The sequence below is a fragment of the Macrobrachium rosenbergii genome, chromosome 54, assembly GCF_040412425.1.
Source record: "Macrobrachium rosenbergii isolate ZJJX-2024 chromosome 54, ASM4041242v1, whole genome shotgun sequence".
Lineage (NCBI taxonomy): Eukaryota > Metazoa > Arthropoda > Malacostraca > Decapoda > Palaemonidae > Macrobrachium > Macrobrachium rosenbergii.
Window position 1 is genome coordinate 2,822,811 of NC_089794.1, and position 24,143 is coordinate 2,846,953.

Sequence of the window (24,143 nt, forward strand, 5' to 3'; positions counted from 1 at the left end):
AGTTTGAGTGTTTGGTAAGTGTGAGTGTGTAGTGAGTGTGAGTGTATAGCAAGTATGTGTGTTTAGTGAGTGTGAGTGTTCAGTGAGTGTGAGTGCATAGTAAGTGTGTGTGTTTAGTGGGTGTGAGTGCATAGTAAGTGTGTGTGTTTAGTGAGTGTGAATGTATAGTGTCTGTGTGTGCTTAGTGAGTGTGAGTGTATAGTAAGTGTGTGTGTTTAGTGAGTGTATAGTAAGTGTGTTTTAGTGAGTGTGAGTGTATAGTGAGTGTGTGTGTTTAGTGAGTGTGAGTGTATAGTAAGTGTGAGTGTTCGTTTAGTGAGTGTGAGTGTATAGTAAGTGTGAGTGTTCAGTGAGTGTGAGTGCATAGTAAGTGTTTGTGTTTAGTGAGTATATAGTAAGTGTGTGTTTAGTGAGTGTGAGTGTATAGTATGTGTGTGTGTTTAGTGAGTGTGAGTGTATAGTAAGTGTGTGTTTAGTGAGTGTGAGTGTATAGTAAGTGTGTGTGTTTAGTAAGTGTGAGTGTATAGTAAGTGTGTGTGTTTAGTGAGTGTGAGTGCATAGTAAGTGTGTGTGTTTAGTGAGTGTGATTGTATAATAAGTGTGAGTGTTCAGTGAGTGTGAGTGTATAGTGAGTGTAAGTGTATTGTGAATGTTAGTGTTTAGTGATTGTACTTGCTGTTTAGTTAGTGTTTAGTGACTGTATGCAAAGAAAGGCCTGTAATTTACAGGAACCATTTATGCCCAACGCTGCTTAGATCCAAGAGCAGATGCTTAGGCCTTGACCACAATGGTTGGAGTGCTCAGGTCAACCTATTTTTGTAAGGTAATTTTTCTCTGTGAAATTAAGTCAAGTAATAATAATAATAATAGTAAAAAAGCTAAAAGGTAATACTAATAAAAATAATAACAGTAATAAAGTATATTACTTATGAGCAGAACTGAGACCTGTCAACATGGCCGCCTGAGATGGCAGTCTCGGCAGGGAGATCGTCGCTGGAGTGATTGACGCTTTTTTATAACAACTGCTGTTTTGCTTGCATTTCAACCATCGTACGATAGTAATAAATTAAATGTAGTTATGTTACAGATACGTTAAGTAGAATAGGCTTGATACATTTTTACATTATACCCTTGTTCGCTGTGGAGAAAAGATCGACAAGGAAATATACTGCTAAATTTAGGCTGCCAGTTGTAGCTGAAGCTGAGAAAACAATGTTCAAGCTACTAATGACCATAAATTATCGTGCATCGGCAACATGGATAAAACTGCCATAAACTTCGATATGCTCGACCGTAAATAAAATTGGAAAGAAAAGTATTTTAATCAAAACTACTGGACATGAAAGAACATTTTACTGTTGTATTCACGCTGATAAAAGATTGATATGTAAAACTCGTATTATGATGAAATCTAGTGAACATAGCGAACGGAATCTGTTGATTTTTTTTTACACAGAAAACATGCCCCCTACGACATCTATTAACGAAAAAATAGCTAAATTTAGTTCACAAAGAAACGTATATTTCGACTTGAAAACACTTTGTATAACGAAAAATAACCTTGTCCCATATGAATAGAGTATCTAGAGATTCATTTGCGCTAACTAGAGGCAAGAATATCACTGAATTGCGTTAAATAGGCGAAATAAACTTACTTGTAATCGCCCTTAGCTGATTTCCAAATGAAAACATTTTTATTTTATAGTGCAATAGTAATATGAGAATACATACAAAATTATAGGATACAGTGAAGTAAAGCATAACTTTCTAAGTTATGTATATTCGGTATGGTTGCATTTTATAATACGATACTAATATGTGAATATTACACACGCCAATTTTATATCACGTGTATGATGCGACTCCCTTAAAATTAGTTCCCAAATTGTCTTAAAAAATTGCATGATACATGAGTATGTATGGTATATATATATATATATATATATATATATATATATATATATATATATATATAATATATATATATATATATGTATATATATGACTTTTTTTATCACTTCACCGTGATTCATATTCAATCAGTAAGCTACAAACGTCCTTTAATATCAATTCGCTCTACCTGAAATAATATATTTTCATATATGTTACGAAGGAATTTTTAATTGATAATATGTTCGTCAGTCTCGTGGGCTCGAACCAGCGAAGACAGAACTCAGGACTACAGTGGACGCATTTTAACCCACGTGGCCAGCAAGTGAGGCCGCGTGGGTTAAAATGCGTCCACTGTAGTCCTGAGTTCTTGTCTTCGCTGGTTCGAGCCACGAGACGACTGAACTTATTATCAATTAAAAATTCCTTCGGTAACATATATGAAAATATATTATTTCCGAGGTAGAGCATAATATATTAAAGGATGTTTATAGCTACACTGAATGTATATATATATATATATATATATATATATATATATATATATATATATATATATACACACACAGTATGTATATATAATTTATATATATATATATATATATATATATATATATATATATATATATATATATATATATATATATATATATATATATATGTATTTCTGAAAATTACTGTAATTACAGTTGTTTTGTTACAGTGTCGATAGTTGTGTCGCTAGTGATTCACTAAAATTACCTACGGTTTTTACCGTTATTACAGTTGTTTTGTTTACAGTGTCGATAATTGTGACGGGGTCAGCTTATCATTAAAAATCTCGGTGGGATTTAAGGTTTGCTTTTTATACTCGGCGTATAAGACTCACCCACCCCCGTTTTGGGGGAGACATTTTAATGTTAAAAGGTCGCCTTATGCGCCGGCATATAATATATGTATACACACATATTTATATATGTATATATATACTTATATATATGTTTATATATTTACATATATATACAATATATATATATATATATATATATATATATATATATATAATATATTTATATATTTACATTTATATAATATATATATATATATATATATATATATATATATATATATATATATATATATATATATATATATATATATATATATATATATATATATATATGTAAATACATATAATGTGTGTATATATGTATACTGTATATAATATATACACATGTGTTTATGTATATACACATGCACACATATATATATATAGAAATATAGATACACAATCAGTATGGAACAAATAAATTTCTGACTCACGTATATATAATATATCTATAGGTGGAAATATATATTATCCACTGGGCCATATAAGTCTAAATATATGGAACCTAGCAACTATATATATATAATACCTGGGCATTCATATTCATATATTTATGACTCACTTCCGGATCAAACCCAGGTCTCTCAGATGTAAGGCAAGGGCTCTCCCAGCTGACTAACGCACAAAAGAAGTTGAAACCCAAGTACTTCTGTACCTGAGGTTTTTCCTAGGCAGGCTGCTGCCTAACCTACCAGTGAGTTTTCCCCATATGCTTTGAACTTCAGCCTTGAAGTTGCAGGGTGTTCGTGTGTGCAGTACTTAATGTCAACACTTGTTATCCTTGAAGTGCTAGCATAAGTCGCTCAATGGAAGCATCTTAATTTGCATGAACCCAATAATAAACTGATGAATTAGTTTTAATGGGGCTTTTTCTTAATTTAGGTCTTGATTATTTCTTCTGTATTGAAGAAAACACTGATTTGGTTTTAGTGGATTATTATTCTTCATATTTTGAGCTTAACTCCTTGGAGAGTTTAGAGGTACAAACTGTAATTAGTAAATCTAGATGTACTGGCATTAGTAAGTCTAAAACAGTGTCGTAATGTGTTTAATGTGTTCAGATACAAATAGAAATCTCACACGGATGATGTGGCGTGAAAGAGGATGATGCTTATGCAACATGGAAGGTGAATTCATTGACGTATGTTCCTTATTCACTAAAGTGCCCATTGACTCTGCATTGCAATAACTTAAAGATGAATTGCATAAACTTGATTTGCCATTAACAGTTAGCAGAGAGCGAAAAGAACATCAATTTAGGCAAGAAAATGACAAGGACAACACTATCACACAACAATAGGTCTAATACTTAGACAGACATTGAAGACTGTAGATTCTGTGGTAGAAACCACAGCTGAGGAAGGTGCCCAGCGTATGGTAGATGTAATAAGTGCGAGCAAAGGAACTATTTTACTAAACTGCAAGAATTTTGATAAATCCAGGTATGAGAAAGTTAAAGCTGGTTAGGACGACAATAACTGTAGACGTGCTAGTGGTAGTGAATTACAATAAATAATTACTGTGAAACAATGTGTAATGTTTCAATGTCACGTGAAACGAAACAATTTGTGACCATGAGAGTAAAAAATAAGAAGGGACACTTTCAAATAGACTGGTGCAACATGTAATGTTATATCCTTGAAAGAGTTGAAACGTTTACTAGGTAGTCAAAATGTAAATTATGTGTTGATTATAGCAGTGATGCAGTAGAGCTGAAAGTTATAAAACAATAATAAAATGAATATTGCTTTTGAAACTCTAACATGTATTCAAAATGAAGACCAGCACAGGATAAAATTTCAGATGGTTAGAGGAAATTTTCATCCATAATAGTTTCTGATGGGCAAAGGATGGGTTTTCAAAAAATCCTTGCAAATGACATATTAATCCTAGGGATGATCAGAATGGTATTTGTTCCCAAGGTAACTCGGTAATCAGTAAAGGTAAAATTCTGAAAGAATTTTCTGGTCTCTTTGCAGGCTTAGGGGAGTTAGGAACACTATGTAAGATTAATGTGGACAAGACAGTTGCACCAGCAATACATGTGCCTAGAAGGGTACCTTTCAGTTTGCAGAAGAAATTGAAAGCACAGTTGGAGAGTATGAAAGGTACTATATCAAAGAAGTATTGGAACCTACTGATTGGGTTTCTAGCATGGCAGTGATCACCAAACCAAAATCAAATGATCTGAGAGTTTGTATAGACCCTACTGATTTGAATACAGCTATCAAGAGACCACATTATCTGCTTCCAGTTATTGAAAACATTTTACCCTGTCTCGGTCAAGCAAAGATCTGTGTTCTGGATGCTAAGAATGAGTTTTGGTAAGTGAAGCTTGATGAAGAATCTAGATACTTGACCACTTTTAATACCCTGTTTGGCAGATACGGAAGGAAATGCATGCTGTCTGGTATTTCATTTGCACCAGAGGAATATCAGAGAAGGATGCAAAGGAATAGTGGTTATTTCAGAAGATATCTTGGTGTTCAGAGAAGGCTCAATACCTGAAGAAGCAGTGTTGGACCATGACAGAAACTTGGAAGCATTGCTATAGAGGTGCTGAAAGGAAGGTATTAAACTGAACCAAGACAAAATAAAGCTGCATGTGCCAGAAGTAACTTGTGTCGGACACTTGATGACTAAGTATGTTGTATGTGCAGATCCAAGAAAAGTGGAAGCAATAAGAGCATTCTAAGAGTAACCATGGATATGAAATTGCTCAATAAAGTTTTGAGAATGGTCAATTATCTTTCCAAATTTCTCCCAAGATTATCATATTTAACATGGCCCCTAAGAAATCTATAAAAGAAAAATGTGGTGTGGCAGTGGAATTCATGTCAAAATGATGCATTTAATAAGGTAAAGAAATTCATAGTAGAAACCCTTTCTGAAGTAATTTGGTAGAAGTGCTGATTAAACCTTACAGCTTGATGCTTCATTGTCACGGTTAGGTGCAGTTTTGATGCAACATGGTCAGTCAGTAGCTTATGCACCTAAGACACTAACGAGTAAAGAGCTAAGATATGTTCAAATAGAAAAAGAAATGCTAATCAGAGTTATTGCAGCTTTGCATTTCGAGCAGTACATATGATAAAATGATCAATATTAAAACTGTCCACAAACCCTTAGAAAGTATTTTTAAGAAACCTTTGCTGAAATACCCTAAAAGGCTGCAAAGTATGTTACTCCAGCTTCAAAAGTTTAGCGTTAACGTTCAGAACAAACCGGGAAATAAGATGTTCATTGCTGATACGCTGAGTCGGGACTAAGGTATTTACCATACACTGTTTCACAAGCTGATAAATAAAGTATAATATCCTTGAATTAAGGACATTAGTAGCATTCATATGTGTAAAAATATCTCTGTGACAGATGAGACAGTAGAATACATTAGACAGAAAGCTATGAAACGTTCACAATTGCAAACTTTGACAGATATGATCCTTAGTGGTTGGGCCGGTCATTGTAAAAATGTTCCTGAAATTATCAGACCATATTTTAAATTTAAGGATGAGCTTTCTATTGAAAATGATGTGATTATAAGGGATCCTCGCATTATTGATTATTCCTGTGTAAGGTCATCTATGTTGACGCAGATTCATTATGCTCATAATGGTACAGATGCCACAGTCAGGTATGGTCACATTTTGTATTTGCCTAATGTGTGTGCAGAGTTGAAGAACTATGTTGCATTTTACAAAATTTGTAACGGTTATGGTAAAAAGCAAGCAAAAGAATCCCTGAGATCATATGATTTTCCATCACGGCCATGGTTAAAAGTTGTTATGGATATTTTCAGTGTTGAAGAAAACACTTATTTGATTTTAGTGGATTATTATTCTTCATATTTTGAGCTTAACTCCTTGGAGAGTTCAGAGGTACAAACTGTAATTAGTAAATCTAGAGGTACTGGCATTAGTAAGTCTAAAACTGAGTATATCTTAGTTTAACCAAACCACTAAGCTGATTAACAGCTCTCCTAGGGCTGGCCGAAGGATTAGATTTATTTTACGTGGCTAAGAACCAACTGGTTACCTAGCAATGGGACCTACAGCTTATTGTGGAATCCGAACCACATTATGACGAGAAATGAATTTCTATCACCAGAAATAAATTCCTCTAATTCTGGGCCAACAGCGTGCTAACCGAGAGCTCTACCCACCCCTCCAATGAAGAACTAGAGATACAGACTGTCATTAGTAAGTTAAAAGTCATTTTTCACAGACATTTTGGTAGTAGATTGTGGTTCTCAGTACACATCAAAGAAATTCAAAAGCTAGCAAAAAAATGGTGTTTCATACATGTGAAAATCCTCCCTTTACAATCATCACTCAAATGGCAAGTAGAAAATGCAAGCTTACATGCAGAATTAAATCATGGCTTACTGTTGAGAAGAAACTTGAGGATTTTAGAAGGAATTCTCCCCTTGATAATAGTCTTGAGGAGATCAATTAAACACTTGGTACTAATAGTTGAACTTTCTATAAGTGTCACTCCACTTGAGCTCAATAGGAACATAGTGAATACCATCCCAGTTGGCCCAGGATTTCAGGTATAGCTCTCTTGAAAAGCTAACATATGAACAGCCTGATCCATCTCCACACTAACCTAATCATACAACGATCAGATGAACCCACCGACAAATTTCCTTCGCAAGATACAATCCCTGTATTATCTGTGAAATGCAAGGTCGAGACGGTTGGCAGATTCGTATGTGGGCTCATACCTTAACTGCGCACAATCAGAAATGATGGAGAAACATAGAGCAACAACACCATGATTATGTGTGTCAGTAACTGAGGCCAGCCATCCAGTGTGATGAGCATTATAATGACCATTGGGAATGGAAAAAACCTTTGAGTCAGCTACTCGAACTGCTGCCATTTTGGTAAGCAAGCAACCTTAAATATAGTTGTCCAAATTTGGGTTCCAATAGCTTGCAAAACATGAAGCCTTATTAGTCTTTCATAGGCTTAATCACTTGTGTTCATGATATTCACATTCATACAGTAGCTTATGAGATTCGGAAAACCCTCTCTAATTTACAGAGTTATTCCATGGGCACATGGAATGGCATTACGCTTGAGTAAAATGGCCTTCTTAAACCCCGGAATTAATAGTTCTGAAATATGTCGCAAATCAGACAAGAGTTTCAGAACAAAGGGGGAAATCAAAATTGATAGAAGCAACATCCAAGTCCTTTATATTCTCATGTAATCCACAGACATTGCTATATATACAATGTAAATGCGATATTTCTGTGATTGATTTTGTGGCCCAGGATTACGTTCAGTATTGCCAGAAAGAAGCAACAACATATCAAACAAGCTTAATGGAATATTTGCAGACTTAGTACAAACAATAATAAAGAACAATATATAAATGTAAAATCAACGCTAAAAAGTGTATGCCCATAAAAAGACAAAATTATTGCCAGAATGAAACTGGTCAACTGGGAGAAGCCAGCGCATCCAGCAAGGACAATTGATTCCTCTCAATCAGTAAAGTTTTGTTGGATTCCTGGGCACACTCGTCTAGAAGGGAACGAAAGCAAAGGATGCTGCAAGATGTGATTTCTTAACTAATAAGTTGCCACATTTGGATATGCGTCCAGTTATCAGACAATACGTTCGTACAAAATGGCAGCAGAGATGGACTTCCCCCATTTTATCCACAAATAGGAAGTAGAGAAACATTAGAAAAAGTATCGATTTTTGGAGTTCGAGTGTTATCGTAACAGATGATTTGAGATCATCCTAACACGGCTTAGGATTGGCCATACCCGCTGAACTCGTAGCTATATTTTAGAGGGAGCCAGTGCCCCACTTTGTGCTCACTATGGTGGTCAGCTATCCGTTGAGCACATGCTGGTGCACTGTTCTAAATTTAACCGCCTTAGGGCAAAGTACTTACTAACTGGGACGACTATTTTAGAAATTTTAAATGATTACGTTGAGGTAGATAACTTTATGGGTTATCTGAAAGAATCTGGTTATTTCAGTGAGATGTGATCTTAATATTTAATAAAGATTTTAGTCATATTTATTTTAAATACTAAGTATATATTTTGGATATAAAAGTTTAATATATACAGTATTTGTTTTTTGTTGGTTTTATCCTATATCATTCTTCATTTTTTACGTTCATATTTTAACGCTAAATTTTACTAGTATGTCATCATTCTCCTATTCACTATCAATCATATCATTAAATTATATACTTCACCTTCATTATGGCGCTGAATAATCCTGATGGGTTCCGGCGCTTGGTCTTCAAGACCTAAATTTCATAATCAATCAATCACTCACTCTCAAGTTGCTGGTCATCTGCTGTTGTGTGTGTGTGTGTGTACATAATATAAAAAAGCTACGATATCATAAATATTTCAGTTTATTTATATAGTGCTGGCTGATACCATGCTTCAGGAGGGAGTTGATCAATCCTCCAACACTTTCTAGATGTTATCTGAATGAGTCAGTATGTGGAAATATCTCTAATTGTATCTAAACTTTTCTAGTAATGATGTTATGTTACCTCATGGAAATCTCACTGGTTGAAATGTGATAATATCAATTAAAGATAAATCAATGCTAGACTGGTTGTTATTATGTTATTGTCGTAAGTACTTATATGGGGGAAATATAGTACTTACTACCAGGACTGTGCCTAGAGCGTTGGTGGTCTTAGTAGCTACTCAAGTTTCTACAGTACGAAATCATTGGTCCTAATTTGAAGACTTTTGTCTCTCTTGAAATTGCCACTCAATTTACCTTCATTATTTATTTTATATATGTTGTCCAGGGCATTTCCAGAGAATATGCTGTTAAATACAATTTAACCACAGAAAAGTAAGCATTTACTGTATACTCCTCCTGTACTCTTACACCATATGATTCTTATACTGCCCCCTCCCTTCCATTTTCTGTTCTTGGCTTTTGATGTGTTAATAAGGTGTTTATAATTTGTTAATCTAGGAAGATTTACTGATCTGAATGGGATGGAAGATTATATGGATTATTATAATTATGTGGTTACTTCAGGGATCCTTTGATCCTGTGGGTGGACAATGCTTGCTCCAGTTGAGATAAGCCTGAAAGGTTTATTGGAACCTTTTGAATTTAACTTAGTAATTTTTTTTACGTTTTCATATCATGTTCCCTAACTGCATTGCAATCTTTCATTTCAGATTCTCCCTCCCCCCTCCACAAGCCATCATCAATTTTTGTCGTCAAGGTGTTAGAATTCTCTGTATGTGAGTGTTACCATACCTGTTTAAGTGGAAGAGACAGTAAAATATTGTACCATTACTTCGAAAAAAAAAAAAAAGTTTTAAATAGTAGATTTATGCCGCCAACAATGGAATGATGTTGTACTTCTATAAAATATTGCCATTTTAGTAATTTACAAGGTATTTTTTCAGGCTATTATTAATAAGCTCTTTTGCTTTAGATTTCCATTCAACTAATTAATTTCTGCTTATCATTTTGTACTCAGTGAAAAAATTCAAGCATTTGATTTGTTTCAGTGTAATACAGTTGGCATAAAGGATCAGTTAAGGGAAATTTCAAGGTGCGCTGAGCATCTCAATAGAAGTCTTTTGAAGAGGCATTTCTTAAGGAATGAATCTGTTAAAAAGAATATCTTCAGTTGCAGGAAACTTAAAACTGGTTCGGAAGGAAATATATATTGGCTTATGTTTCAGCTGCATCTTAAATTATTATTATATTTTGAAATGGGGTAAGATTACTGAGGATTGCACCTAAATGCAAAGCAAAATCATAGAGTAGTGGTTAAAAGTAAAAAATGGAAAAAGGGGGTTAAAAAAAAATTCGGACAAACAAAAGATAATTGTATGTACTGTGCAAGATTTTTTATATAAAATGCAAAGTTAGACTTGAATCTGCTGTTCATTTTAAGTAATAAGATATTGGAACTGTAAAAAATAAACAAAAATGAATCCAGAATTTTCCTTAGAATTTCGTTTGAAAAGGGAAATGGAAGATTCATTATCTCCCCCTCCAGTTAATCATGATAATATGGAATTTGTTTGACAGTAGTGAAGTCACTAATAAAAGCTCCTTGTTTTTGGGTCCATTCATTGAAGTCAAGACAGAGCCAGAGGAATGTTGCAAGTATGAAGAAGGTGACACGAAATATTCAAGTGAGATTAATATGGCAATGGATGACAAGGATTTACTAGAATGCAAAATGGAAGTCGATACTGAAGAAAAGAATAGTCAAACTGGAGCGAAGCCTTTTGGATGCAAACTTTGTGGAAAAACATTTTCTAGGAATTATAAACTCACAGTTCATATGAGAATTCATAATGGGGAGAAACCATACAGATGTGGGGAATGCAAAAAAGCATTTTCTGAGAAAAGTAACCTTACAAAGCACATGAAGGTTCATACTGGAGAAAAGCCATTCACTTGTGCAGAATGTGGGAGAACCTTTTCTCAAAAAAGTCACCTTAGAGGGCACATGCTGACTCACACTGGAGAAAAACCCTTTCCTTGCACTGTTTGTGGTAGAGCATTTGCCCTAAAAAGACATCTCAAAAATCACATGAGAATTTGCATTGGAGTAAAGTCAGTCAGAGGCACTAGAAATCGGAATTCATCTTCTGTGGAACTTCGTCGGGCTCTCAGGAGAGTGAAGCGATACACATGCGTAGAATGTGGGAAGAAATTTTCTCGGAAGCCCATTCTCAGAGATCATATGAGGATTCATACTGGAGAAAAGCCATTTACGTGCAGTGAATGTGGGAAAGCATTTTCATTAAAAAATACGCTCACAAACCATATGAGTATTCACACGGGAGAAAAGCCGTTCGCATGCAGAGAGTGCGGGAAATCTTTTACTCGGAAAAGTGGTTTGACATCTCACAGAAAGGTTCACACAATCAGGGTGTCATTTGCATGTAGAGAATGTGGCAAAGCATTTTCTCTGGAACATGATCTTACAATTCATATGAAGATTCATGCTTGAGATTGTGGGAAGATAATACTAACAAACTCATAAATTTACGCTGGAGAGAAGCCATAGGGAAAGAGGCAAGGCATATTTTCCAAAAAACTTGCTTCACAAATCTGAAGAAGATCAAAATTAAATATAAGCGTTCAACTGACAACTAGCAGAGAAAGCACCATTCCTGGCTTTAAATAAAGAACATTATCTAAAAGAATATTCCCATAATAAAGTACGGCAACTCAGGCAGAGTGGAAGCACATTTTCAGAGAGGCATGAAGCATTTTCTAAGAAAGGAAATCAGGAAAAACAGCCGATCTAATATGAGTAATTAGATGCACAGCGAGGTCACGATAAACCTTTTATGTGTAAGGCTGAAAATAAAGAAGAGTAGTGTATATATAAATGCCCTTCAGAAGAATACAAATTATACAGGGCAGGTACCAAGGAACCTAGTCTCTGACTGTGGGAAAATATTGTGCTGAGAAGGAACTTCTTTTTTTCTCTTTGTAAAACTTAAATCTCAAAATTCGCCAGACTAAGAAATAGCTTATAACTATAATTTTCACCTTCTTAATGGGATGTGAATTTTGTTCTCCATACATTTGTGGTATTTCCCATCGACAAATAAAGAAAGTATTAGTGTGGAATTCCATTTCAAGCACTTCTTCCTCTTGGCTTTTTTGTATTTTACACATCTGTTTCAGTGGAGTACCAGTCAGTTTTACTAGGAACCAGGAGTCGGCAAACCTTTTCTTTTCCACCAGGAGAGTACTTGGAAATCATTCACCATCCTCTCCTGTGCGATCTTCATGGATGATGATAAAGGCTATGTTCTTGTGTATAATCGTCGTTGGAAGGTGCTTCAAGCCCGCTGAGTCTACAAAATCTCACTATAAATTTCTTTCTGTTTCTTCTCCACTCCCCATTGTGCAGGTCATAAAAGTATGATACCTTACTGTTTCAAAGAAACTATCAAGAGGATCTCTGCCTCTTCGAAAAAGAGAAAACTTCCTTTGTTGAGATGAGATCAAACAGGACCTTGCTAAGGCCACATCATTTATGTTTGTGAACGTAAATGTACATAGTGTTGGAGATTCCAAGCCTACTTGTAAGTCAAGGATATCAAAGTATCTTTGTTTTAATTTTTAACATTGGATTTTGGGGGCTAGCGTTTGCAATTTGCTTACTTATTGTTTATAGTCGTGTAATTCATTACAGACTGTCATCATTCCTCCTTATTAGCAATGCAAAACTTCCATCTCAGACGAAGTGATTCTATTTTGGTTTATAACATAAATAACTTTGGTAGTGCTCTTTCCTAATCTGTTGGAGTCCTAATAATTGGAAACTTCATTTCACTGCACTTTCCTTCCTCTGAGAAGATATTACAGTAGTTTTAAAGCTGTAATCAACATTTGAAAAGAAAAATACATAAATTTAGGAGAAATTTGTTTACATTATGGTTAATTCTTTCTGAAATTCAACTCCTACAAGATATATCTTAGTTAACCTTTTGAGTACAATGCCGTTTGAGGACAAAAGATTGTATCTTTGGGTGCTTATTTTGACCAGGTAACATGAACCACATGAGGACAAAGTTGTTAATATGACACTGTTTGATGATTTGTCTGCTAAGGGATTCAGAGCCGATGAAACACGGTTTTTGGGCAACACCTTTTTATCAAAGCATCGGAGAAAGGTGACAGTTGGCAAGTGTATATTTTTGAACCCTACCTAATTTTTGAAAGTATTATTTAGTACCTAAGTTCAATAGTTCTGGTACTTATCAGAGTAAAAGTGTTTCCTATTCCAGAGTCATCAAAATCGCAGGTAGGGGTTTTGAACAAAGTTGTGACGTTAATCTACAACATCATGAGGCTCCACCCACAGTGAAAAGAAGTTTGCATACTTATGGGGAAACGTCTCTTCGCTGTGACTCTGCCCACTTGCCGATGACATACTTCACTAATTGATATTAATGCCCATCCTGGCCTCCAGCGATATCAGTGATGGCGAGCAGGATTTGTCATCGTCCCCTTGATAGCATTATCATTCTCAATAATTTTATTATTATTATAATTATTATTATTATTATTATTTTGTGGAGGTTTGGTATTTATATTGTTTCTACCTTACAAATAATTAATTCAATGTATGTAATCCATCCACATAATGAACTTGTCTGTAGCTCATTTGTTAGATCTACAGCTATTAAGGGCGGGAATACAAAAAGACCATCCGTTTTGTCTTACCTCAGGTTTCGACACTATAGCCTTCTATTTGGAGCAAGTTAGGAGCGGTCACTAGAAGTAGAATTCAAATGAAAAGCAGTGATACCTCATTCCCTCAATTGTTAGAGGTCCAAAGATCAACGCCATTGTTTTATTTTAGTTAATGTAAGCCATTGCTATTTTTCTTTGTTTTTTTTATTTTATTTATATCATACAGCACCCTAAACAGCGCTCGTATAGCCTGCCCGTTGCAAATAAAAGGTAATGGTAGGAGTCAAGATTTTGAGGGTAAACTCTTATTTACCTACTTAATATCAGTCAAATGTAACACGATTTATATTGATCTGCATGGAAAGGAAAATATATTGAAATCAGTTTGAATGAGGAACATATTGTTATAATCATTATGCTTTAATAAATATGTTTTAGATGTACAACTAAAACGTCTGACACTATACATAATTTATGTACAAAACGTCTTCATCGTCAATCCCGAGGAAGAGGTCATCATCTCATCCCCGTCCTTACCGTCGCTGGCGATGTCAGTGATGATTGGTTCCTTCCACGCTCTCATGGATATTATCCGAATTCCACTGCTCTCCTCAAAATGACGGCATTGTCTAACAGCTCATGACCACACTTCTCCGGTGGCCAAGTAACTACTACCTACGATAAAAATAATTACCTATTCACTCTATAGTAAATCTTGCCATGGGTCCTGTCGCTTGTATGCAAAGTGGCAAGCTGTAGTACAAATGCAATCTTGCAACCACGGGAACAATTCCATATCCTGCTGGCCATTATCGAATATGTTGAAGCCTAGACTGTATGCATATCCATTCACCGCCTACCTGGTGGATGGACGTCATATCGGCGACTTCATTTTATTCTATAAATAAATATCAAAACTATCGAACTTAGGTACTAAATAATACTTGCAAAAATTAGGTAGGGTTATAAAATATACACTATCCAACTTTCACCTTTATCCGATGCTTTGATAAAAAGGTGTTGCTGAAAAACTGTTTCATCGGCTCTGAATCCCTTAGTAGGCTTTGACTTCAGCAGTGATAAGATTTGTCATTTTATTTTTATATAATTCAGTTATATTTTCAAAGGTTTTCTCCCATAATCTCTGAGATGTATGAGTTTTTGTGTACTTTGATTGAAACAGATATTGCTAAATTTGTTGCTTCTTCTGTTAATAAGATTGCATGTGGAAAATTTCAATGAATTAAATTTGAGCTTTCATTGTACTCTAACATTCATGACAGTTCCTGTACTGTTGAGTTTTAACAGATCTTGGATAATTTGTCACCTCATGTAATAAGATTGTTTGTCATAACTTTCACTGAATTGCGTTTTTAACTATTTTTGTATTTCATATGCAGTATTGTTTCTTGTAAACTGTTAATTATTTTTTTGTCTTTATGGATAGGTTTTTCCTTTTTGAAATTCACTTAATACTACATGATAATACAAGTATGAATCAAGAAAAGTAATGATTTTAGTGTTATTTTATTTGATAATGACTGTCAAAATCAAATGCTTACATCATAAGCAATGTATGCATGACAAAGTGAATGTGTGAGTATTGTAGTGGTTTACTGGAAGTAATACCAGTTAGCAGTATAACCTTCTGCATTACAGTCTGTTGTATGTTGAGCTCACATATTAGCTCCAGCCTGAAGGAGAACTGTTGACAGCCCCAAATGAGCTGTCATCTTTTAGTGGCTTTGAATTTGAAGCTACTGTGTAAGATATGAAACCGTGCAGTGATATACACCGTAATTCGAAAAGTACTCCTGTTAGCCAACAAAGTGGTTGAATTAAATCGAAAGTTACATATACATAGGAACCAGATTGCACAAAAGAAATAGGAGAATGAGAACTGAACAATGTAAAAACATTAAATTTGTAGAATTAGATTTTTTGTCTGTATTATATGTAAGATTCGTAACTATTTGTGGATGATTTTATTTTGTTTACTGTGGATCAGCAACCCCTAACCCGTTGGTTTACATAAAATCAAAATAAATTAAGGACCCTTCAATCATTGTAAAATCGGACAAATAGAAAAGGAGTGTCAGTTAAGGCAGACTGGTTTATAAGAAATGAAAGAAGATATGAAGGAAGTAGGAAGACTATGAGAAATTAGTAAAATTAAAGTAATTTTAGGAATAAGGTGGTGCTTGTGTTCTTAGTACGAACATCTGAAGCACAGTGACCTGAGGACAGAAGACAGTGTAACCAGCATCTCATGTAACCTTTATATTCGCCACCAAACACGTCTCTTCAGTGTTCCCAAAAAGGATTCCTCCGAACGTAGAGTGATCTTCGACCAATCAGCATCAAACAAGCACAATGTTTGCCAAAAGTTTCGGATAACTACTGTTGCCCAAGTATGTTCAATCATTCCAAAAGCGACTTGGACACCTTCTATAGATATGAAATATACATGCTGGCACGTCCCCATCGCCGTTCCCTTCCGCCCCTTCATAAGGTTCCGGATAGGGAAAGCTATGTACAGATTCAAAGTCGTGCCCTTTGGGCTAAACATTGCCCCAAGAATTTTTTACAAAATTAGCAACGGTAGTTGTTCGAAAACTCAAACAAGAGGAAATACAACTAATAGCCTACCTAGACAACTGGTTGATCTTGGGGCCCACAAGAAAAGAGTGCTTGAGAAAACCTAAGAGCATTGGTCAACAGACTGCAATCAAAAGGTTTAATAATAAATTAGAATAAATCCCGCTTCACGCCCGGAGACGCTTTCAGTGGCTGGAACTATGGCTTGTTGTCTCTCCCCATCATACTTAAAACAGAATAAGGCAAGTCCTCAAAAGGTTCCTTGCACAGCCCAGGGTTTCCAGACGGCAATTAGAACATATGATGGGCCTGCTGCCGTTCGCATCAGTAATAGATCCAATACTCAGACTGCAACTAAAAATGTGAAAAAATTCTGGCCATCACATGCAAGAAAAAAGATGCGAGACCGACCTCATCAGAAGATTCAAAAAGTTGTGGAGATACTTCGGCCTTGGACCCGGAATGAATCTCTGGCGAAACTTGTCACCCTGAATCCTCCGTCTGTATGTGACAATACACACAGCTGTCTCATTGACAGGTTGGGGAGAACACTGGGAGGATCGTCAGGTGTCAGGGAGGTGGTCAGCTCCTTTGAGGAATTGTCATACCAATTTCCTGGAGCTGACGGCTGTCTTTTTGTCTCTCAAAAAAAAAAAAAAAAAAACTCAAACCTCCAGAAGAGACACATTTTGTTGGGTCTAGACAACATGATTGCAGTGTCCTGCCACCATCAAGTCTGTCAAGAAAATTATTTTTATTTGAAAATACTTTCGTGAAATTTGATGAAATGCCAGTAAAAAGAAAATAGGATTCATTGTTTTAAGAAGAGAAGAATGGAATGGAGTGAATTAAATAATCTAAGTAAACAGTTTCGAATGTACGATGACAAATTTTATGAATATTTTCGAATGAGCCAGGGCTTGTTCGATATACTGCTCAGCAAACTTGAAGAGAGGCTGGATAAACCTGTAACAAACTTCAGAGAGCCCAGTTCTCCTGAGGGAAAATGCTCGGAAATCCGCGTTTTTTGAAATGTGCCGCATAATGTGTGAGGAGCATCAAGGTTTAGCGAGGTGGAAAATCGCCCCACTCCGCCAACGTGACCACCTGCAGTAGCCTACATAAGAATTGTTAAGTTTCATAACTGGCGGTATGCCGCGCCGCTCGCCGCTTGCGGTGTGGCCGTACCCTCAGGCTCTCACTAAGCTTAGTGATTAATATTTGGGGTTTATTTGTACTATATTATTTTATTGTTAAATGTGCGGCAGTAAACAATTTTATTTATTGACTGAAATTATGTCAAAGGAATAAATTATATGCATGTCGGCCAACAAATACTGTAAAGTATATAAACAATAGAAAGGATAAATGAAATACTTATTACATACCTTTAAATTTAATTTTATCACAAAATTATATTCAACTATGTCCTTGTATCCAAACGCCCTACATTAACCTACTGGTAAAATTCTATAAACAAGGAGAAGGATAAATAACATTTTTTTTACGTACTTTAAGATTAATATGCTGTATACAAAATGATAATCCTCTACACCTTTCTGTACAAAAAGACTGCTTTAATTTATTTTCAAAAAGTCGGTAAACAGTGGCAAATATATATGACTAAAGTACACATACAAGTTTGATCTCTATGACATCTTAGTTTTTTCAACTTACTGTTTAATTTTGTAGAATGAGTGATTGTCCTACCTAGATCTCACATCCTGAAAAAGGTTCTACAACAGACAAAATTTGAAATTATATTAACAGAAGGCGAGACGAACTTTGCAATGATTAGTGTTAATATTCCTGTAGTCCTTTTGCCTGGTTTTAAAGGTTTTTCCCCACTGTGACATTTGGAAAGTTTTACCTCACTTTCAATTTCCTTAGAAAATCCTCAGTTTCATTAATTTTTCTTCTCCCCTACTTATAGCATCAGTCCAAGAATCACCACCAACTGGCACGTCTGATCCAAGAAAGCTGTTGTGTGGAAATTTGTGGGGACTGAAGCCACATATTAAAATTTTTCTGTTTCTCTAGTTTCAACAACCGGGCCACTTTCAGCGTTTTGTTTTGGTGATTCATATTCTTCATCTGGTAAACAAGACAGCATTGCAGAGGGTTAATTCCTGATGCAGGGAGTTACCATCTTTTCCAGAAATGGAGCTTCATTATCAGATAAATGAAATGAACTTTTTGATAGATATTGAAAAATAAAAAATAAGGCAGAAGTATTTCTTGCTGATCTCTACACTGCACGTGTTTGTAAGCAAATGGTGTTTGTGCTTATCCTTGCCACCTAGGTCGTGGTCAAAGAGACCTGGGTGCGGCTAAAGCCTCCAGAAGGCCTGACGTCATAACCTAAGCCACACGGAAAAGGTCTTATTTTGGGTCGCGGATGGGTAGACCTCGTATTCTCTAGACCTCGAGTATTGCCTTCAGCAAAGAATGGCTTTCTATAGCATCAGTAATTACCATTTGTGATAGTAATAGAAAACAGGGCCAAATATAAATGCAGGGGCTCTTAAAAATGTAATTAACCTGTAATTAAGATTCGTATCTATCCATAGGGATTCTTTGTGGAATTCATGAAATCGAGGGTCAGCTGGTTTAATCATTCTTTCTTACCTTTCACTCCATTTGCAAATAATCCAAGCTCGTCAGCAGGATTATTTACAAAATTCTTAATACAGAGCTTTCAATAATGCCAAAAAAGTTATGCTCCTAAGCTGCCTGTCCAACATTGTGTATAAATACATTGGCCACTAAAATGCTAAACTTATTAATCCACTTACAGTTGGCTCTATTTAGATTCAAAGATTGTCTTTGTCCTCTCATATGCTCTGGTATAGTATACAAACATTCTCGTCTCAGATGCAGTCTGGGTACTTACATTGGTTCTTCTAAGAGGATGATGAGGGTGTGATTAGACTGCCATAGGGGAGCTAGCTTTTGTACTGAATGTTCACTATCCATCCATGAATAGTCCTGTGTGTGTGATCATGCCAAAAATGTAAAAGTCTAATTAAGTATGATGATTTTATTACTTTGGGCAAAAACTCCAACTCAAACACCCAGTCTACTTTCAACCCCCTGTACCTTTTTTAACCTATTATATTCATATATGTTTTTAGTTTTTTTTTATCTATTGTGATGGTGGGTCAACCCGAGTGCTCCTCCAATATTTCATAACTATGTAATTTTTCATTGTATTTTTTTGTCAGTTTGTGTGGTTTCATTTCCTGTGCAATTTATGTAAAACTTTAATGTATTTTTGTTTATGTATATATGTATTTTTCACTTTTATTTTATATAAAAGTAATTTTTTAGACAACTTGCCAGTTTATATTTTTTATTAACTATAACTTCTAGATCCCTGATGATGCATTCATGTGAATGTGAAATAGTTCAGAATAAATTGTGTTGGATTGTCATGTTTGTTCCTGCTCCTACTCTCTGTATACTTTATACTTTGGCTGACTCACCTGTTGTCTCCATTCTTGTATATACAGTGGGTCACTGGCAATCGCAGGGGTTAGGGACCACAACCACCAGTGTTAAGCAAAAATCTGTGACAAGATGGAACAACCCTCTAAAAGCGCTTATAACTGCCTGCTTTATTAGTTCAAACACCAAAGACCCCCCTCTAAAAATGCTTGTAACTGCCTATTTTAATAGTTCAAACATCAAATATACCTTAAACTATCATCCTAAAGCCCTTTAATATAATTTCAAAGTCATCTTACAACATTACCACGGTTCACTTTGTCATGGATGTTTGTGGAACACATTATCCACTTGTCTGCAGGGGGAGACTTCACTGATTTGCAGATTTTTCTTTGGGCCGTATCTCTAAAATTATCACTAATTTGCTTTTTTCATAGAACAACACTATTTATTCACTAATTACTGTATTTTTTCATTAAAATACTGTATATGTATACTGAGAGAGAGAGGGGGGGAGGGGGAACTGTGGTTTTTACATGGAAGTCTAAGCACATTATAAATGGATTCTGTAAATGAAATAATGTTTCATTGATATTTTGCTGGGTTTTTTTATTAAATGATGTTATACTGATTGAGGGAGAAACTGGTTTTTACATCGAAGTCTAAGCACATTATAAATGGATTCTGTAAGTGAAATAATGTTTCATTGATATTTTGCTGTTTTTTTTTTTTATTAAATGATATTATACTAATTGAGAGAGAGAGAGAGAGAGAGAGAGAGAGAGAGAGAGAGAGAGAGAGAGAGAGAGAGAGAGAGAGAAACTGGTTTTTGCGTCGAAGTGTAAGCACAGTATAAATGGATTCTGCAAGTGAAATAACGTTTCATTGATATTTTGCTGCTTTTTTCCATTAAAGTAATATGTATACTGTTTGAGAGAGAGAGAGAGAGGGAACTGAAGTGTTTATACGTGCATCAAAGCACAGTAACTTGCTGGGGACCCCAGCGAGAACTAAAGGCACTGAAACTATGGCTGGGATGGGAATGTTGAGAGATTCCTACGAATGAAATTCGGATTTTAAATATTTTTACGGTGATTAGAGATGAAACATCAACAGTGATGAAATACTCTCTTGTGTACTGTTATAATATGTGTGATAATCATAGTCAACTAAACTTGTAATGGAATACGGTACAATAAATTAGATAAAGCAGAAAAATATGGCAGTGCTACCTACGTCAATCTGTCATGAATTGCTGGATTTCTTTATTTTCGTGTTTTTTTATGCTTATGGTACAGTAATTGATATTTTTTATTAAAGAATATACAATACAGTACTGATATATGAGAGAGAGACACACACAAGAGATTACGTCGTCAGAGAAAAATTGCTACTGGAGCCTACGTATGAAATTCGGATTTTGAATATTTTTTATGGTGATTAGATCAATACATTATGAATAGATTCTGGAAGTGAAATAACATGTTAAAGATATTTTGCTGTGTTTTCTCAGTATATGTATACTGAGAGAGAGAGAGAATGATGGCACAAGAATTTTTTAATAAATTTATAGGAGATGTTGAGAACTAACCACAAAATAACATAAACCAAGAACTTACTGTAGTAAATAATTTTTTTTTATCATAAATGTGTTTGTACGTAATCACGAAAATATTAGCATGCCGTAACAAACCTTGCACTCTGTTTGGAGGTACGTGTTCCGTTGTTCTAAACTACCCATGCATTTTAGATGCTCTATACAGTACTAGTACTATCTTAAAATACGTACCTGTACAGTAAATATCGTTTCAAAATCCTCTTACAACACAGGAAAATCCCCCTCGATTTGGGACCACCTTGACGTGGTGAGGGACTCTTGAACCCCAGGAATCTGTTCCCGGGATTGAGTCCAAGAGTCCCATATACCATTATATTTTCATTTGAAATAATTTTTTGTTGAATTTCCCGCTTTTGCTAAAATTTATTGGACCTGGGAAACAGGAAAAGATATCATAACTGGTATTGGGTTTATATCCGAAGCTAAAAAGTGGGAACTGTGGTAGGACCATCAGCTGCCCGATGATGTTCGGACCTTAGAGATATCAGGTGGAACTATTCTTTAGGGCTGGACCACGGATTCCAGGGATGTCCGGTTCTGGGATAGGACTCTCAGCATTCTATCCGGCTTGCCCATAACACGATTAGAGTGGGGATGATAGTATTCTCGTAATACCTTCGGTCCTAGCAAGCGGGTTTGGCGTACACTTGGCCCACTATAATCATGTTGTGTCATCCCCTGTGGGGTAGGGTAGGGATGAGGACATTTGGGAGTCAGTTCTCACTTGTGCCATTGGTGGAAGAATAAACCCATGAAAGGCTGATATCTTTTTAAGGTTTTCAGGTTTATTATTAATTTTTTTTTTACCTCTCTCAAATCTTTATGGCTAGCATTTATAAGGATTCAAGTAACTCTGGTTCTTGTGATGGTGCTGTTCTAGCACAGATGACCTCTGCACCCACCTTGGAGGCTGAAATTTCTCAAGTGTTGATGACTTCTCCAAAAAGAAATTGACAAAAAGCAGTAATAACAAATATCCTTGTCCCCCTCCTGACTTCCCCTCCCCTGGGCCCTCTAGCCATGCTTCATTGATGACGACTTCAAGCAAGGACTCGGACTTCTCTAAGAAATCTTCATCCAAAATTAAATCCTCAACACAGCCAGGTTGTACGAAAAATTTGAGAATGCTCCATATCGAACACTTACCAGTCTGTTGTGATTATGAAATGATCTTGACAGCTCTGAAATCATTTAGAACTGTTGTAGAAATCAGGATGAACTTTACTGATATTGAATCTAAATGGGAAGCGTGGGTTACCTTTAGTAGCCATGATGAGGCTCTAAAAGCTAGTAGTATGATAAGTGCCATACAAATAGGTCAAGCTACAGTACGAGGAGCCTTATCAGACAAAGTTCCCAAAGACATGGACGTTTATGTGCCGTCTACATGGGTTCAGGATAAACCAGAGAGAAACCAAAATGTAGAAGTAAGGACTCCTAAACCTCCTATGTGGGCGGTAGCTTCAGCCAAGGAGGAAATTTATAACTGCTATAAATTTTCCAGGTTTCTTGAGAAAAAGGTGGGAGGAATAAAGAGCGGTGATATTTCTCGTTTTGGGAAGAATACCGTTCTTATTCATGCCAAATCCACAACCCAAGCATATATGCTGACCTTGTTGGACACTAAAATGATGAAATGATTACGAAGATCAAGCCCCACTTAAGGTTTAGTTATGGGAGAGGAGTACTATTTGATAAAGTCCTTTATGACATGACAGTAGAAGAAATTCTAGAAATGAGTCCCACTTCAGTTTGGAGAATGAAAAAGGCAGCTATTGCCAACATAATCATTTTAACCTTTGTAGACTCTGAAGTACCTTCTCATGTCATATTTGAAAATGGAAGGGTAAGAGTACGTCCTTTCTAGCAAAGACCAATGCAGTGCTCTCATTGCTTTAAGTTTGGCCACAAGTCAAAAAACTGCAAAAATGCTAAAATTTGTAGAAACTGCTCTGTTGTCCACCACGATGAAGAATGTAATAGAAAAGCAAAATGTGGTAATTGTCAACGGGAACATAAATCCAATAACAAAAATTGTGAAATCTAGAAATATGAACTGTCTACACTAAAAGAAGCCAATGCAGAGCATATAAGTATCGGTTTTGCAAAAAGACAATTAGGACAACAACCTAGGAGCTATGCTGAAGTTCTTAAGCCACAACCCCTATCTACCACTAGGCGTGCAGTGGCAGCACCCTCTAATGTATCAGGTGCATCAACCCCTGTGATAGTGGCCCAGCCATGTGGGTCAGGTGCTCGGCCTGTTGAGGCTAGAGCACAAGCCTCCTAGGAGGATAAGATGGCACTTAACCCAACCACTTTGGAATTGTCTCAGGCAGAGTCTCAGCCTGATTTAATGGAGACTGAGGAGCAAAAGCACCAAAGAGGAGACGTTCCCCCTAATCCTCTCCTCCAATTCAACATGCATCACTTAGTAATAGATACTAAGTACTAAGCTCGGTGCAAGAACCCCAGCCTGAATTTAAACAAATTGACAAGAAAGGGAAACAAAATGACACCAGTAAATCAA

General features: G+C 35.8%; 1 protein-coding gene across 1 annotated transcript in view; it reads left to right on the forward strand.

Annotated features, from left to right (window-relative positions):
• The window catches only part of LOC136835096 (zinc finger protein 721-like), a 153,678-nt gene extending 132,150 nt beyond the window's left edge, over positions 1 to 21,528 (forward strand). Inside the window, exons 5-9 of the mRNA XM_067098274.1 lie at positions 3,641 to 3,778; positions 4,738 to 4,866; positions 6,131 to 6,676; positions 9,945 to 10,006; positions 10,748 to 21,528. Coding sequence (XP_066954375.1) covers positions 3,641 to 3,778; positions 4,738 to 4,866; positions 6,131 to 6,676; positions 9,945 to 10,006; positions 10,748 to 11,746 — 1,874 coding nt within the window. The 3' untranslated portion in view covers positions 11,747 to 21,528. The remainder of the gene's footprint in view (positions 1 to 3,640; positions 3,779 to 4,737; positions 4,867 to 6,130; positions 6,677 to 9,944; positions 10,007 to 10,747) is intronic.
• The last annotated feature ends 2,615 nt before the right edge of the window (positions 21,529 to 24,143 follow it).